The sequence below is a fragment of the Chiloscyllium punctatum genome, chromosome 49 (assembly GCF_047496795.1).
Source record: "Chiloscyllium punctatum isolate Juve2018m chromosome 49, sChiPun1.3, whole genome shotgun sequence".
Classification (NCBI taxonomy): domain Eukaryota; kingdom Metazoa; phylum Chordata; class Chondrichthyes; order Orectolobiformes; family Hemiscylliidae; genus Chiloscyllium; species Chiloscyllium punctatum.
The window spans coordinates 26,433,097-26,451,106 of record NC_092787.1 but is presented as its reverse complement, the minus strand read 5'-3'; the positions used below and the strand labels follow the sequence as shown (position 1 = coordinate 26,451,106).

The 18,010-nt window shown below is 41.9% G+C and overlaps 1 protein-coding gene across 1 annotated transcript; it reads left to right on the top strand.

Moving 5' to 3' along the window:
* Positions 1-6: 6 nt before the first annotated feature.
* On the top strand, positions 7-17,725 carry exosc2 (exosome component 2). Its single transcript, XM_072565967.1, has 9 exons — positions 7-312; positions 3,230-3,331; positions 6,964-7,009; positions 13,048-13,137; positions 14,068-14,133; positions 14,860-14,928; positions 15,876-16,052; positions 16,570-16,698; positions 17,600-17,725. The coding sequence occupies exons 1-9, from the start codon at positions 197-199 to the stop codon at positions 17,678-17,680; spliced, it is 876 nt and encodes a 291-aa protein (XP_072422068.1). The 5' UTR covers positions 7-196; the 3' UTR covers positions 17,681-17,725.
* Positions 17,726-18,010: the final 285 nt, after the last annotated feature.

Below are 18,010 nucleotides of genomic sequence, written 5' to 3'. Positions count from 1 at the left end.
AATTAAACCTGGTGTTGTGTGAGTTTTAACTTTGTACACCCCAGTTCAACACCGGCATCTCCAAGTGGTGATAAGCACGGAAGATCCTTTGCCTATATCCACAGTCATACCTGGCGGCTGATGCCTGTTCGCCAATAGTAAAGATGGCGGCGATCATTATAAGTGGTGACTGAAGGATGGTGTGCCAGTAACAAATATGGCGGTGGACATTCGGTTAGCGAAGGCGCGAAAGCGTGTCTTTTTACCGGTGGAGGTCGGTAAACATCTGGTATCACCGGGCGACACTATCACTACCGACACCGGTTTCATGAGGTAAAACTAACTCAAAAAATGAGGTAACGTGCTGTTTTAAAACGTGACAGCGGTACCCAGAGGCGAGCAAATCCATGTGTGTAGACTGTGCACCTTCGGCCTATAGATTGATATCATTTTATCAACGGTCAGTGACTGAAAACCGTTCAAATTCGGATTTCCTTAAATAGAATTAGATTAATTCATTAATTCAGCCTCGACACCAGACATCCAAGTGATATTTGGGAAACTCAGCAGGTTTCTCCAAGCATCTATGGAGAGAGAGATCCAATATGACCATTGCTTCAGAATGTAAAACGTTAATTTTTTCTCTCCACAGATGCTGCCAGACCTGCTGAGTTTCTCCAGCATTTTGTCTTTATTCCAGATTTCCAATATCCGCAGAATTTTGACTTTTATTCTTATTTACCACACCTGTAAGTAACTGAGCAGGTCTCGTCTGTGCCTTAATGACAAAGGAGCAGTGATTCCAAATAAACTTGGACTATTACCTGGTGTTGTGTGGTTTTTAACTTTTAAAACTAAGGACGCTGCAGAATATATAAAGCAAAAAGAAATGTTAGTTTGGAAACTTCCAATTTAGGTATTAGGAAAGACAAAACCGACAAGGTGAATTGTATTGGACTCGAAATGTGAACTGTTACTCTCTGCCAAGTTTTACCAGCACTGTTTTTATTTCTGAATTCCAACATTCACAGTGGATGCAAGAGTATCATCGTCTAGTGCCAGTCTCCTGCTTTTTCCCAATTCTTGCACATTACTTTATCTAAATGACCATCCTATGCCCTCTTGAACGCTTCAATTGAACTTGCTGCCTCCACATTCCCAAACAGTACGTTTCATGCTCTGACTACTCGCTGTGTGAAAACCTCTTTTCCTCACTTTGTTCTTGTTTCTTTCGCAGGTCACTTGAAATCTATGCTTTCTTGTTCTTGTTCCTTTCAAAAAATGGGAACAATTTCTTCTTATCTACCCTCTTCAGCCTGCTCTTGATTTCAAAAACCTCTACCAAATCTCATTTCAGCTGCTTTCTCTCCAAGGAAAATAGTTCCACAGTCTCCAGTCTGTCCTTGTTACTGATGCTCCTCATCCATGGAAGTGTTCTTGCAAACTGCTTATGCATTCTCTCTAATGCGTTCATAGCCTTCCTAAAGTGGCACCCAGCTAAGATCTAACAAGTGTCTTATATACGTTAACAGAGTTTGGATAGATAGATAGTTATAAGGGTGACTTAGTTTCACCCTGAGTTGGCTTTCTTTGATTGTTGATATTTCAACACTTGCTGCAATACAAAATAAATGCAATTTTAATAAAATAATTGGCACAGTGGTCAGCACTACTGCTGCTTAGTGACATGGACTCAATTCCAGCCTTGGGTGACTGGATGGAGTTTGCATGTTTGCTGCATGGGTTTCTGCCAGATGCTCCATATTCCTCCAACAGTCCAAAAAACATGCAGCTGAGCTGGATTAGCCATAATAAATGTGGGGTTACTGGGATATGATGGGGGCGTGGGAATGTTCTTCAGAGGGTTGGTGTAGATGTAATGGGCCAAATGACCCCTTTCCACACTGTAGTGATTGTAGGAAACTTTAGTTTTGAGGTTTTGACCATCAGCAATTGATACTGGTAAACCTGCCACAGCCATTCTACAACCTCAAAAGTGAATTTCCTGCACTGTAACCTGCATTGTACACAATCTCAAAAGCGGTGGTGACATGCTTTTAATTGGTCTTGGTTTTTGACATGTGCTCAAGATTATTTTTAAAAAGGTTTTTCAAACTTTTATTACAATTGCTATATTAGGAGATGTGGAGAGGAAAAGAGTCATCACATGTCTTTACAGTATTGGCTTCTGTGCTCTGATTTTTACTTGCACTTTGCCTGACATTTCTGAACACAGCATTTGGAGACTTGGAGAAAGTGAGGACTGCAGATCAGAGTTGAGAATGTGGCGCTGGAAAAGTGCAGCAGGTCAGGCAGCATCTAAGGAGTAGAAGAATCGACATTTCGAGCATAAGCCTGACTTGCTGTGCTTTACCAGCACCACGCTCTCGATTTGGAGACTTGGCCCAAGGCCAACCTCTCGTAACCTTCCTTTTCAGGTCATACTGCTTTCTTCAACAAATTTATTAAGATGATTTTCTTTTCATGCACTGCCCTGTTAGCCAGCAGTGTACGTTTTGGCCCTTATTGCACCCATGCAACACTGTTGGTTGCTCAGGTACATCAATTTTTTTTGTGAAAACCACCAGAAAATAAACTAAGTTGCATCCAGAGTGTATTACCACAACTCAATTTTTAGTGTAACATAATACTCAATATCAATTCACCACGTGGCAAGTGACATATCCGTTGGGAATCAGTGACCTAGAAAGTGTATGAGAGGGGTTTGTTTGATACAGAGAAGTTATCCTAAGTGGACATGATATTTAAAATCAGAGGAGGAGAAAATGAGGACTGCAGATACCAGAGAGTCAAGTGCTGAAAAAAGCGCATCAAGTCAGACAGCATCTGAGGAGCAGGGAAGTCAATGTTTCAGGCATAACCCTTCTTCAGACTGACAGCCAGCCCTGAAGAAGAGTTAGGCCCAAAACATCGACTCTCTTGCTCCTCAGATGCTGCCTGACTTTATGTGCTTTTTCAGTGCCACACGTTACCAACTCTTTAAAATTAAGGCCATGGCAATTAGAAGTTAGGAAACACTAAATATAGCAGATGGTTGTCCAGCTAATAACTTTAAATCTGAGATTGATCCGTTTGTTCTAGCCAAAATATACAATGGTGACAGAAGTAGACAAAAAAAAATCAAATTCAGTGCTGAACGTTTTTGTTTTGAAAAGATATCCATTAGCCTGCTTTGGGTGTGTAACTTTTTGGTGTACTTTCATTACAGTATATGTCTTGTCTTTTTCAGAGGTCATGGTACCTACATGGAAGATGACAAGCTAATTGCATCAGTTGCTGGAGCTGTGGAAAGAGTGAACAAGTTGATATGTGTCAAGCCACTTCAAACCAGGCAAGTCCTGAACATTTATTGTCTGTGCATTTGGTCATCAAGCAAAGAGCAAATCTTAAAACCGATTTTGATTCCCTTTTCATAAGCAGTGGTTGTATTAAAATCTGAAAGACGATGCCACTCGTGCCCCACCCCCATGATTCTTTCAGTAGGGCTCATGTTTAAACATCTACCCAGCATTGCATCTACCCAATAATGTGGAAAATTGCTCAGGTATGATCTGTGCAGAGAAAGCATGACAAACACAACCAGGCCAATTACTGCCCAATGGGTCTGCTCTCGATCATTAGTAAAGTGATGGAAGGGGTCTTCAGGGAACCCAACTTGGGTTCCATCAAGTCTACACAGCTCCTGACTTCATTATAGCCTTGGTTCAAACATGGATAAAAGAGCTGAATGGGTTTTGTGAAAATTCGTGCCTAGAAACCCTAGCCACTTCCCCCTATATCAAAGACATCTCGGAAATGATGACCAGACTACTCGGACCTCTTGGCATTATGGTAGCCCACAAACCTAGCAACACAGTAAAACAGCAGCTATTGACCTTAAAAGACCCCATACAGACAACAAGCAAAACAGGTGTCATTTACAAAATACCTTGCAAGAACTGTAACCAACACTACATTGGACAAACAGGCAGAAAACTAGCCACCAGGATACGTGAACATCAACTAGCCACAAAAAGATATGACCCGCTATCACTGGCATCCTTGCACACAGTTGAGGAAGGACACCACTTTGACTACAACAAACACATCCATCGTAGGATAAGCCAAACAGAGACACACACACAAAACCCTAGAAGCATAGCATTCCAACTGGAACTCTATCAACAAACAGATCGATTTGGACCCCATCTACCACCCTCTGAGAAAAAGACCAGGAAATGACATCACCAACTCAAGGAAACCTAAACACCTAAATAGAACATGGGTCATAACACCAGCGCTTCACCGGAGGCTCACTGATGGTATGGTGATGAAATGTCTGAAAATGAACCTTCCAGCTTAGCGAGTAAACTTTCATCAAAAAGAGCTGAATTCCAGAAGTGAGGTGAGAGTGATAGCCCTTGATATCAAGGTTGCATTTGATCAAGTGTGGCATCAAGAAGCACCGGCAAAACTGTAATCAATGGGTATTTGGGGGCAAACTCTAGCGGTTGAAATCATACCTGCCATGTAGGAAGATGGTTGTGGTTGTTGGAGGTCAGTCATCTCAGCTTCAAGACATCTCTGCAGGAGTTCCTCAGGATGGTGTCCTAGGCCCAACTATCTTCAGTTGTTTCTTCAGTGACCTTCCTTCCATTATAAAGTCAGAAGTAGGGATATTTGCGCAGTCATTAGCAATGTTCAGCACCATTTGTGACACCTCCGTCACTGAAGTAGTTCATTATAGAATCCCCACAGTGTGGAAACAGGACATTTGGTCCAACAAGTCTACACTGACTCTCTGCAGAGTATCCCACTCAGACCCATTTCCCTACCCTATTATTATACATTTCCCATGAGCAATGCACCTAACTTACATACCCCTGAACACTGTGGGCAATTTAGCATGGCCATTTCACGTAACCTGCACATCTTTTGGAGTGTGGGAGGAAACTGAAGCACATGGAGGAAACCCATGCAGACATGGGTAGAACATGCAAACTCCACACAGACAGTCACCTGAGGCTGTAACTGAACCCAGATCCCTGACGCTGTGAGGCAGTAATGCCAGCCACCTGAAGTCAACGTTCAAATATAACAAGATCTGGTCGATATCCAGGCTTGGGCTGACAATTGGCAAGTAACTTGTGTGCTACACAAATGCCAGGCTATGACCATCACCAGTAAGAAACAATCTAACCATTGCCCCTTGTCATTCAAAAGTGTTACCATCATTGAACATCCCACTATCAACATCATGGAGGTTATCGTTGACTAGAAACTCATTGGACTCACCACACAAACACAGTTGCTATTGTAGCAGGTCAGAGGCTAGGAATACTGTAGCAAGTAACTCATTCCAACTCCCCCCAAAGCCTATTCATCATCTACAAGGCACAAGTCAGGAGTGTGAGGGAATACTCCCCACTTGCCTGGATGACTGCAGTCCCAACAACACTCAAGAAACTTGATATCATCCAGGGCAAAGCAGCCTGCTTAATTGGTACCATACCAACAAGCATTCAATCCCTCCACTGCTTACGCTCAGTAACAGCAGTGTGTACGATCTACAAGATGCACTGCAGAAATTCACCAAAGATCTTCAGACAGCACCTTCCAAACTGATGACCACGTCCACCTAGAAGAACAAGAGCAGCAGATATCTGGGAACACCACCACCTTCAAGTTTCCCTTAAGCCACCCATCATCCTGACTTGGAAATATATTGCTGTTCCTTCACTGTCACTAGGGCAATATCCTGGAATTCCCTTCCTATTGGCATTGTGGGTTGACCCACAGAAACTTCAAGAAGGCAGCTCACAATCACTTTCTCAATGGACAGCTGGGGACAGGGCAGTAAATACTGGCCAGCCAGTGACGCCCACATCCCACAAATGAATAAATACATTTTTAAAAAATCAGTGATAACATGGTGGCACCTCCAGCATTATTATACCCTCACTGGACTGCCAGTGAATGGTGTGGAGGAGCCGATGTTGGACAGCTACCTGATGAAGGAGCAGCACTCCAAAAGCTAGTGCTTCCAAATAAACCTGCTTAACATGGAATGGGTCAGTGTAGAAGGATAGGGACTTGAGCCCACAATCTTCTAACTTGCAAGTGACATTGCTAACTCAAGGCATATTACCAATACAAAGCTTCTTTGGGGGCCATGGTCTATATACAGCTGTTTATGGGTGACTACCTGTACCAAATTTTGTTTTCACTAGTTTGGGATGCAGGATTTTTCTGGTGAGCTGAAAATTGAAACACTAAAGTTTCATCCAATTGACTACGAAAGCCATAAACCCATGACTTTGTGACAATTTAGAAGAGCTTTGTATTTGAACCGGGAACATAAAATGACTTCGATTACAAAACTTAGAACATCACAAGATGTTTCTCAGGAACATAATGAGATACAATCTGCAACTAAGCCAAAGAAGAGGCTATTAGAGCAGTGACAAATATTTGATCTGAGAGAGAGATTATTTTAAGCAATTAATGAAAGTGCAAATATCAAAATACATTTGGTTCACATTTGTTGATCTGTTTTCTATCACTGTCATGTGCCAGCAGCAAAACAGTTGCTTTGGTTGTGTTTTCACTTGTGGAGGTTCACTTCTGTTGTGACTAGTTTACTTTTAAATGTTCTTTGTTTTTCTAAATCTGACTGCATGGCTTCTTTTTTAAGCAACATCTTAAAAGAGGAGAGTGGTGGAGACGTTTCAGAAGGTAAATCTGGATTTGAAGGGCTAGATGGGTGAAGGCATAGGCAGCATTGGTGGGACATAAGGAACAGGGGACTATGTCAGAGTCCACATCTGGTAGAATGTGGAATTCCTGGGCTGAAGTAGTTTAGAGTTGGGAAGGGGATTTAAACACAAAAAATGGAAGATTTAAACTTTACATTGCAGTGGAAGCCAGTATATGTCATCAAACACAGTCTATTAATTCTGTCAATTTGAATTCTTATTTCATTAGATATAACGGGGAAGTTGGGGATGTCGTTGTGGGCAGAATCACAGAGGTAAGTTTTCAAAATCACCCGGTTTGTTTCAAGTTGCAGAGCTGGGGAGATAATAGAGATAATGACAATAGATCATGACACTGCACTAGTAATTCTGAAGCCATATTAAGAATTTGGGGACGTAGGGGTATGGTTCAAATCCCACTTCAGCAAATGGTGGAATTTTGAAGTTAAGTGATAAATCCAGAAATTACCATCAAATGTTGCCATAACCCATCTGCCTCACTAATGTCCTTTCAGGAAAGAAACCTGGCCTACATCAATTTAGTAAGTTGACTCTTGACTGCCATCTGAAATGGCCCAGCAAGCCACTTGAGTCACAGGCAACAAATGCTGACGTTGTCAATGACACCCACATCCTATGAAAGAATTAAGAAACTAAACTTAACATTTCAAATACACATATCCTTTAATAAATTGAGAGAACTGCAGTACTGTTTTAGCGACTGGGAAGACAATGCACTTAAAACAGGACAAACAAAGTGTTTTTGGATGAAGCTAATCAATTGAAACTATCTGCATGATAATAAGATATCTAACTAGCATTGGGATACTAATTTGAAATTTTATGCACACATTTGACAACGAAATGAGTGGACCTTATTACTGGAACTGTGATGTGCTGTGTATTCAACATGGAGATGGGATCTAGCAAAATCTGACCCCGGAAAATTGTTCCGCATGGGGAAGAGATTTAAAAACGAGGGAATCACAACTAAGAAGAGCATCCTGATGAAGATTATTACTTTCAGTATAGACAAGAATGATATTACAAGGCAAGGATGGTGAAGTTAAACCAAAAAGAATGTATTGAAAGATGTAATAAGATTTAGAAAAATTTGATTTTGCTGGGAATATATCTTATGTTGGAATATATCTTGTGTGACTGGGTCTAGTTTCTTTACTTTTGCATGCATATTTGTGATTGAACTCAACAGTCTTTGCCAGCCAGTGAGAAATTTGTGAAACACCTTTATTTTGTGAATTAGTAGACCCCAAGCTACTCCACAAATTCCATGCATCCCTGCATATATTCTCTATTCCATTAACTGGTCTTAAGATTTATTTCTTTGAATCAAAGTTATGATGTTGTTTATCACAAAGAGAATGAAGTTTAAAAGCATAGTATTTTTACAGATATGTGGAATATTGGTGAGTATTAGTGGTATTATCATTTACCTAATAATCCAGAAACCCAGACTGATGTTCTGGTGACCTGGATTCGAATCCCGCCATGGCTGAATTCAATAAAAAAAAATCTGGAATTAAGAGTTGACTGATCACCATGAAACCATTGTCAATTGTCAGAAAAACCTATCTGGATCACTAATGTCCCTTGCAGGAAGAAAATCTGCCATCCTTAGCTGATCTGGCCTATGTGTGACTTCAGAGCTACAGTAATGCGGTTGACTCTCAGCTGCCCTCTGAATTGGCCTAGCAATTTGTATTGATACAACTGATACAACTCAGTTTATCAATCGCTAGAAAGTCACAAAGAAATGAAACTGGTCGGACCACCTGGCATCAAGCTTGGAACTGGAAAAGGTAGTGGCAAAAACACAAACAGCCCTGCCAACCATGCAAAGTCCTCCTTACCAACATCTGGAGGCTAGTGCTGAAATTGGGAGAGCTGTCTCACAGACTAGTCAAGTAACAGCTTGACATAATCATTCTTACTGAATCATACCTTACAGATAACACCCCAGATGCCACCTTTACCATCCCTGGCTATATCCTATCCCACCGGCAGGACAGACCCAGCAGAGATGGCGGCACAGTGGGATACAGTCAGGAAGGAGTTGCCCTGGGAGTTCTTGGCATTGACTCTGGACTCCATGAAGTCTCATGACTTCAGGTTAAACATGGTCAAGAAAACCTCTTACTGGTTACCACGTACTGTCCTCCTTCAGCTGATGAATCTGTATTCCTCTATGTTGAACAACACTTGGAGGAAGCACTGAGGGTGGCAAGGGTGCAAAATATACTCTGGGTGGGGATTTCAGTGTCCATCTCCGAGAGTGGCTCCGTAGCAGCATTACTGATCGAGCTGGTCGGGTCCTAAAAGGATATAACTGCTCTACTGGGTCTGCGGCAGTTGGTGAAGGAACCTACAAGAGGGAAACACAAACTTGACCTCATCCTTACTAATCTGCCAGTTGCAGAAGCATCTGTCCATGACAGTCTAGGTAAAAGTAACCGTCACACTGTCCTTGTGGAGACAAAGTCCTGCCTTCACATTGAGAAAAACTCCATCGTGTTGTGTGTCACTATCACCGTGCTAAATGGGACAGACTTCAAACCGATCTAGCAGCTCAAGATTGGGCATCCATGAGCGCTGTGGGCCATCAACAGCAGCAGAACTGTACTCCAGCACAATCTGTAACCTCATAGTCTGGTATATCTCCCATTCAGTCATTCCCATCAATCCAGGGGATCAACCCTGGGTCAATGGATAGTGCAGGAGGCCATGCCTAAAAATGAGGTGTCAACTGGTGAAGCTACCAAACAGGACTATTTGCGTGCCAAATGGCATAAACAGCAAGTGATAGACAGAGTTAAATGATCCCACAACCAACAGATTAGATCGAAACTCTGCAGTCCTTTCACAACTGGATGTGAATGGTGATGGACAATTAAACAACTTACTGGAGGAGTAGGCTGCACAAATTTCCCCATCCTCAACGATAGAGGAGCCCAGCACATCAGTGTAAAAGATAAGGCTGATGCATTCGCAACAATCTTCAGTCAGAAGTGTCGAGTGGATGATCCATGTCGGGCTCCTCCAGTGCATCACAGATATCAGTCTTCAGCCAATTCAATTCACTCCGTGTGATATCAAGAAACGGCTGCAGACACTGGATACTGCAAAGGCAATGGGCTTTGATAACATTCCGGCGATAACACTGAAGACGTGTGCTGCAGAACTTGCTCCCCCTAGCCAAGCTCTTCCAGTACAGTTACAACACTGGCATCCACCCAACAATGTGAAAAATTGCCCAGGTATGTCCTGCACACACAAAGCAGGACAAATCCAACCCGGCCAATTACTGCCCCATCAGTCTACTCTCGATCATCAGTAAAGTGATGGAAGGGGGCATCTGCTCAGCAATAACCTGCTTTGTGACGTCCAGTTTGGGTTTCCCCAGGGTTACTCAGTTCCTGATCTCATTACAGCCTTGGTTCAAACATGGACAAAAGAGCTGAATTCCAGAGGGGAGGGGAGGTGGGAGTGACAGCCCTTGACATCAAGGCCGCATTTCACTGAGTATGGCATCAAGAAGCCCTGGCAAAACTGGAATCAATGGGTATCATGGGCAAACACTCCGCTGGTTAGAGTCATAGCTGGCACAAAGGAAGATGGTTGTGGTTGTTGCTGGTCAGTCATCTTAGCTCCAGGACATTTCTGCAGGAATCCCTCAAGGTAGTGTCGTAGGCCCAACAATATTCAACTGCTTCATCAATGACCTTCCCTCCACCATAAGGTCAGAAGTGGGGATGTTCGCCAATGATTGCACAGTGTTCAGCACCATTCGTGCATCCTCTGATACTGAGTAGTCTGTGCTCAAGTGAAACAAGATCTGGACAATATTCAGACTTGGGCTGACAAATGGCAAGTAACATTCGCACCAATGACCATCACTAAGAGACAGTCTAACCAACGCCCTTTGACATTGAATGGTATTGCCATTACTGAATCCCCCACTGTCAGCACCCTTGGGGTATCATTGACTCAATGATAACTCAGAAACTCAACTGGACTTACCATATAAACGCATTGGCTGTAAGAGCAGGTCAGAGACCAGGGATACTGTGGCAAGTAATTCACCTCCTGACACCCCAAACTCTATCCACCATCTGCAAGGCACTAGTCAGGAGTCAATGTTAAAAATCACACAACACCAGGTTATAGTCCAACAGATTTAATTGGAAACACTAGCTTTTGGAATGCTGCTCCATCATCAGGTTCCACAACCACCCGAGGAAGGAGCAATGCTCCAAAAGCTAGTTTTCCAATTAAACCTGTTGGACTCTAGCCTGGTGTTGTGTGATTTTTAACTTTGTACACACCAGTCCAACACCAGCATCCCTAAATCAAGTCAGGACTGTGATGGAATATACTTGCCTGGATGCTGCAGCTTCAACAACCCTCAAGAAGCTTGACGCCATCCAGGACAAATCAATGCGCTTGATTGGTATCACATCTCCATTCAATCCCTCCACCACCAGCACTCAGTAGCAGCAGTGTGTACTATCTACAAGATGTACTGCAGCAATTTGCCAGAGATCCTTAGACAGCACCTTATAAACCCATGACCACTTCCATCTAGAAGGACAATGGCAGCAGGTACATGGGAACACTACGACCTGCAAGTTCCCCTTCAAGCTGCTCACCACCCTGATTTGGAAATACATCGCTGTTCCTTCACAGTCGTTGGGTCAAAATCCTGGAATTCCCTCCCTCCTGGCATTGTGGATCAACGTACAGCAAGTGGACAGCAACTATTCAAGAAGGTAGCTCACCACTACATTCTCAAGGACAAATAGGATTGGGCTATCAATGCTAGCATCCCAAATTGCCCAGGGTCCAGTTTAAATTCAACCACCGGGTCTGGAGTTACATGTAGCCAGACCAGGTGAGGGTGACAGGTTTTCTTCTCTAAAGGATATTAGTGAACCAGATAGTTTTGTTACCTAATTCCAGATTGAATTCAGATTCTACCATTCACCGTGGGATTTGGAACCAAGTTGCCAGAATGTTGGTTCTCTGAATTAATATTCTGGTGATTGACACTTGACAGGTGGATATTGAAAGGGTGTTTCTGTTTTATGGGAGAGAGTGGAACTAGGGAATGCAGCTTAAAAATCAGGGTCTCCCATTTAAGAATAGGGAATTTTTTTTCTCTCAAAAGGTTGCAAGGCATAGAGTTTTGCAGTATGGAAACGGACTCTTTGGTCCAACCTGTCCGTACTGATCAGATATCCTAAACTGATCTAGTCTCATTTGGCCCATTTGCCTCTAAACACTTGTTATTCATATGCCCATCCAGATGCCTTCAAACGTTGTAATTGTACCAGCCTCCACCACCACCTCTGGCAACTCATTTCCTTCTACTCACCACCCGCTGTGTGAAAAATATGCCTGTCAGGTCCTTTTAAATCTTTCCCCTCTCACCTTAAACCTATGCCCTCTAGTTCTGGACTTCCTTGCCCTGGGGAAAAAGACCTTGGCTGTTCAGCATTTTCATGCCCCTCATGATTTTATAAACCTCTACAAAGTCACATGTCAGAGGCCCTACCATTAACTGTACAAGTTCTGCCCTGGTTTGCCTTACCAAAATGCAACACCTTGCATTAATTTTAATTAAACTCTATCTGCCATTCCATAGCCCATTGGCCCATCTGATTAACATCCTGTGTACTCCAAGATAAACATCTTCACTGTCTACCACACCACCTATTTCGATGTCATCTGCAAACTTACAAACCATACCTCCTGTATTCATATCCAAATCATTCTGTGGAACTCTCGACCCTAGAGAATGGTGCAGGTGAGGTCATTGAGTATTTTTAAGGCAGAGGTAGATAAACTGTTACACGCCAATTTCTTTGTTAGTCATTAGGACAAGTTGGGAATGTGGAGCTGTGACTACAGTCAGATCTGTCATGATTTTATTGTCTAGCTGAGCAGGTCAAGTGACTGGCTAACTCTTAAATGATATTTTTACTATTGTTAGCTGTTTGTTTAAGCATGGGACCCCTTTCTCGCTCTGTCATTCAGTAACCAATTCATGCCTGTCCTCCGTCTTAATTTAAAAGTATTTTTGCTTTAATTTTCCTACTAATCCCTCATTTTGTCACGGCACAATGTGAAGTGCTCGGCCATCTTTCTCTGCATGCAAGATATCTTGCTGCTATAAAGAGCTGATTGATGTTAATTTTTCTGTTGATATTTTTTAAGAATCCCTTGGCCTGAAGAACGGCAGAGGCTGAATTTGAGTCATGCAGCAATGTAACTGAACCTTCCTGAACAATTATAGGTGCAACAGAAGCGATGGAAAGTGGAGACCAACGCCAGACTGGACTCGGTACTGCTTCTATCATCTGTTAACCTTCCTGGAGGTGAACTGGTAAGTGAAGGAAAAATACTTAACTTCTGTAGCACTTTTCAGGCTCTCAGGATGTCCCACTGTGCTTTACAGTTGATGGAATATAATTCTGTTGGAATGCCAGAACTTGGCAGTCACTTAAGATGAAGCAATCGGCTGTAAACAGCAGTGTGATATTAACTGGATAATCTGTCTTGGTGATGTTTATAGAATAGATATTGTCTAGAACACTCCTAAGCCATCTTCAAATTACTGAGGTGGGATATTTTGGGAGGGTAGATAAGGCCTGGGTTTAATTACTAATCTGAAAGACGGTGATCCAGTTCAGCCCCGTCAACATGGATTTTTATTCCAACATTTCTGGAGTGGAATATGTTATGGACTGTGGATGCCGTGCAGTTCAGTGAAGACGAGCAAGCAACCCAGATATCATAGAATCCTTACAGTGTGAAACAAGCCCTTCAGCCCAACAAGTCCACACCGACCCTCTGTAGAGTAACCCACCCAGACCCATTCCCCTACCCTGTTACCCTATATTTTGCCCCTAACTAATGCACCTAATCTACACATCCTGAACAGTATGGGCAGTTTAGCATGGCCAGTTCACCTAACCTGCACGTCTTTGGATTGTGGGAGGAAACCGGAGCACCCAGAGGAAACCCACAAAGACACTGGGAGAATGTGCAAACTCCATACAGACAGTTGCCCGAAGCTGAAATCAAACCTGGGATCCTGGCAGTGAGGCAGCAGTGCTAACCACTGAGCCGCTGTGCTGCCCCATACTCTTTATATATCTCTTTCTATTCGTCTTTAATTTGGTCAGGACAATGGGTTCAGACTTGCTTCTTAATCCAAGGCTATCTTAAATGTTGTGTGTGGGTTATCAGTGCTGAAGCAGGCTACTTGTCCAAATATTTCTCATCTTCTTACATAACCTTTGACTACTTACAGAGAAGAAGATCTGCAGAGGACGAACTGATGATGAGGGATTATCTGCAAGAAGGAGACTTGATCAGTGTATCCTTTTTTTTAAACTGAGTAACATAGAGTTCTTGGGGCAGTTTCCTTGGTGGGGCACTCCTGGAGAGATGTGACACTGCTCAGTAAATTATGGACCTGGATGCTTCATTTTCCTGTTCAGTTGAGATTGTGACTGCAGGATACAATTTCTCCAGAGCTGCTGTTTGCCAGAAACGCCTGATTAGCTATATAGGGAATATAATCTTTTCAGACCTTAAAGAGCTTTTGCTCAATGGGAAATGGGTTATGAAAAACATGCTAATTTAAGAAATGCATAAATATTATTGAAGTCAGTTCATTTTAAGAAGAGGACAGCTTTGTTTATTTTCAAACTGATTTTAATTTATTTTCTCCTCAATCCTATCTGCGAACTTAGTGCAGAGGAAAAGTCTCAGATTAATGCTACACGTAAGTGACATTAGCTTTCTGTTGCCAGTTTGTCCCTGTGTCTTATCTATCTCTCTGGTGATCACTGATGTGAGACTCCATTGGGAAGAGAGAGAAAATGCAGAATTATTGAAAAGATTTCAACACAAGTGAAAGTGACTTCCATCAGTGAATATTGTCTGGCTGAACCAATAATGATGTCATTTGAATCCTTCAATATCAAATGTGGCATCCACAAGAACAAGAGGAAGTCGTTCATTTTCAGTTAAATTATGATCTGATCAGCACCTTTTTAATTTCTTTACATATTGTTGACTTTCCTTAGCACATATTCAGGCAGAGGTACAGGCTGTGTTTGCAGATGGTGCTCTGTCCTTGCACACCAGGAGTCTGAAGTATGGCAAGGTAATACAACTTCTAATGCTTCTTTCTCAATTTTGAAGAAAGAAATTCAGGTATTTAAAAGCTTCTATTCATGTAGCACATTTTACTTTAGTAAAACCCTTGTCAAGGTACTTCACTGGAGTGATATGGAGATATCAGGGCAAGTGATCCAGAACTTAGTCAAGAAAGGATTTAAATAGGGAGAGCAATCTCGGGAAGCAATTCTAGTCTTGGGGTCTAGGCAGCTGAAAGCATGACAATTGATGGTGAAGCAATGACATTTGAGGATTCATAGAAGGAGGAGTGCAGATATCTTGGAGGGTTGTAGGGTTGAGGGTCTTAAAGATGGGAAGGGACAAGGCCTGGAGACATTGAATGCAAGGCATTAATTTTAACATTGATGTATTTCTGGATTGGAAACCAGTGTAGGTCAGCAATTAAAGGAGTATTAGCTGCAGTGCAGTGATTTTTGGATGATCCCCTACACTTCTGTTGTGTAAAATGCCCATTTTGATTTCCCATAACGTACTGGGCATGTACACAGCCAATACTTAGAATGGATCAGATCTGAGGTGATTAAAATGAATCAGAAGTGACAAGTGGAAAAGAATTATACAGTTCAGTGGTTAGGATTTGCATTGAATGGCTTGACGGTAAGGTGGGTGGATACATATTCTAGTATAGGCTTTAATTGAGTAAATAATTGAAGGAGAAATATTTGCAGGTTTACTGGGAAAGCAGATTTAAGTTGAATGCTCTTTGCATGTGTTGTAGACTTGATGCAGAAATTGTATATAGGGAGCCTTTTCTATGAAGCTTGATTGGTGCTGTAAATTGGTTTCAGGGATCCCACTGTAACAACAACTTATAGTACTCCTGTATTTTACATTTATGTTGGAACTTGCCATTGTGCAAAGGAGACTCCTTATCCATTTTCTTTCTTCTTCAACTTTAATCTCTTCGGTCAGCTGGGCCAGGGAACGTTGGTCCAGGTATCCCCTTCACTCGTAAAACGTCGCAAGACTCACTTTCATAACCTGCCCTGTGGAGCTGCCATCATCCTTGGGAATAATGGCTACATCTGGATTTATCCATTTACTGAGCAGAAGGACGATGAGGCAGGAGGATTTGTGACTAACCTGGAGGTGAGGAACCAAGTTAGTGCTGAAGGGTTGGGGATGAAAGTTGGAGTTTGGAAGATGGAGAATCTTATTGAAACTTTAAGAGGGAACTTGACACAGTGGATGGTGAAAGGATGTTTCCCCTTGTGGAAGAGACTAAAACTAGGGGACACAGATGAACATGAGATGCATTCAACACTGAAATTACTAGAATTTGTCCTATTGGAATTTTTCTCCCCAGATAATTGTAGAGACAGAGTTCTAGATTTAAATCAGAGTTACCCATTTAAGACAGGCGAGGTGATTCTTTCTTTGAGGGTTGAGAGACTTTATAATTCTTGAAGTAGAGTCTTAAGTATTTTTTAAAGACAGATCCTTAACAAACAAGGGCCTTGAAAATGTCTGGGGTGATGATCAGAAGAATGATCTTGTTAAATGGTGCATGCTTAAGGGGTCAAGTGGCTTTCTCCTATTCCTAACTTGCACATTTGTATGTCACACAATAGTAATGTCATTGCTCCTGCTTTTGTTTCTGATCAAGCCAGTTCCTTTATCAGACAGAGAGGTGATCGCACGACTCCGCAATTGCATCATTGCTCTGAATATTCACAAGCTGTTGCTGTATGACACCAGCATTCTGTATTGCTATGAAGCTTCAATGCATCAACAGGTAATGTTTCTAAAATGGAGCAGCTTTGAAGAATCCGAAATTTAAAACAAAATCTTTGCACTTGTTTCATGGTTGGAGAAAGTTGAGTCTAATTTCTGCACATCTATTAGTAGTTTTCATTCTTTCTGGCTTAAAGTTACTGAGATAGTACTGTTTAAATACTTAATACCCCTACTTCAAATGTCATTTTAAATAATATTGTGAATGTATTTGCTACATTAAAAGCAGCACTTGCAGTAATGGAGGATGGATACACATGCATAGTCAGTCATTGTAATTTATAGATTAGCACTATGTACAAATTTATTTCCTGATTGAGAAGTTACTGTCTACCTTTTTTTGTCTGTCAGTAGTTGACAAGGGAGAATACATTTTAAATGTTCCTGGGTAGGGGTGGCCACAGTGGTTAGTACTGTTTCCTTTCAGTGCCAAGGACTAGGTTTGATTGCGGTCTTGGGTGACTGTGTGGAGTTTGCAACTTTTCTCCGTGTCTGCATGGGTTTCTTCTAATTTCCTCCCACATTCCAAGGATTGGTTGCAAAATAAACCCCTCCGAGGTTATGGGGCTGGGGTATGGGGTTTGAGAGGCACTTCAAAGGGTCAGTGCAGACTTGATAAGCCAAATGGCCTCTTTCTGTGCTGAAGGGATTCTATGATTTTATGTATCTGTTTTATTACATGTCAGTAATGTGTTTTTTTGGGGCTGTTTTTATAAACCATAAAAGTTTTTGCTTGATCAGGTATATCCAGATCCCTAAGAGATTGAGCATTCTTATCTTGCATTGGTTTGCATCCAGCAAGGTTCGTGATTACCTGATTTTAAGATTTTTACCACTGAAGCAAAGATGTGCTCACTGTGTATAAGGTCTATATGCCCATGTTGTTTTTGATCTTATTACAGATCAAAGATATTCTGAAGCCGGAAATAATGGATGAAATAGTGATGGAGACAAGACAACGTCTAATTGATCAGGAAGGATGAGGGCTTTTTTCACTGTAATATTTTGAATAAAACTTTACAATAATCTGGCTTTGTCGATGATTCATAACGTGATGCTTATCTAATGAGCCAACAACATCTTTCATTTATAACAGTCACTTCAACATTCCAATGTCCCAAGATGCTTCACACAAGCTTTATCAAAAAGTATTGTCACCAGCTACAAAGGAATACAAGATAAATGACAAAACCTCAGCTAGAGGTTGTTTTTAAGAATCTGTCTTAAAAAGAGGATGTGCTGAGTGAGTTACTACAGTGCACTATGTATGTGATGAATGGGTTGCCAATCAAGCTGGCTTTCTCTTTTCATAT

Excerpts from the sequence above, each read along its gene's own strand:
- exosc2 (XM_072565967.1), top strand. The coding sequence starts at position 197 with ATGGCGGTGGACATTCGGTTAGCGAAGGCGCGAAAGCGTGTCTTTTTA. Across the intron at positions 13,138-14,067 it reads ACCTTCCTGGAGGTGAACTG|AGAAGAAGATCTGCAGAGGA; the intron begins GTAAGTGAAGGA and ends GACTACTTACAG. Across the intron at positions 14,929-15,875 it reads GGAGTCTGAAGTATGGCAAG|CTGGGCCAGGGAACGTTGGT; the intron begins GTAATACAACTT and ends CTCTTCGGTCAG.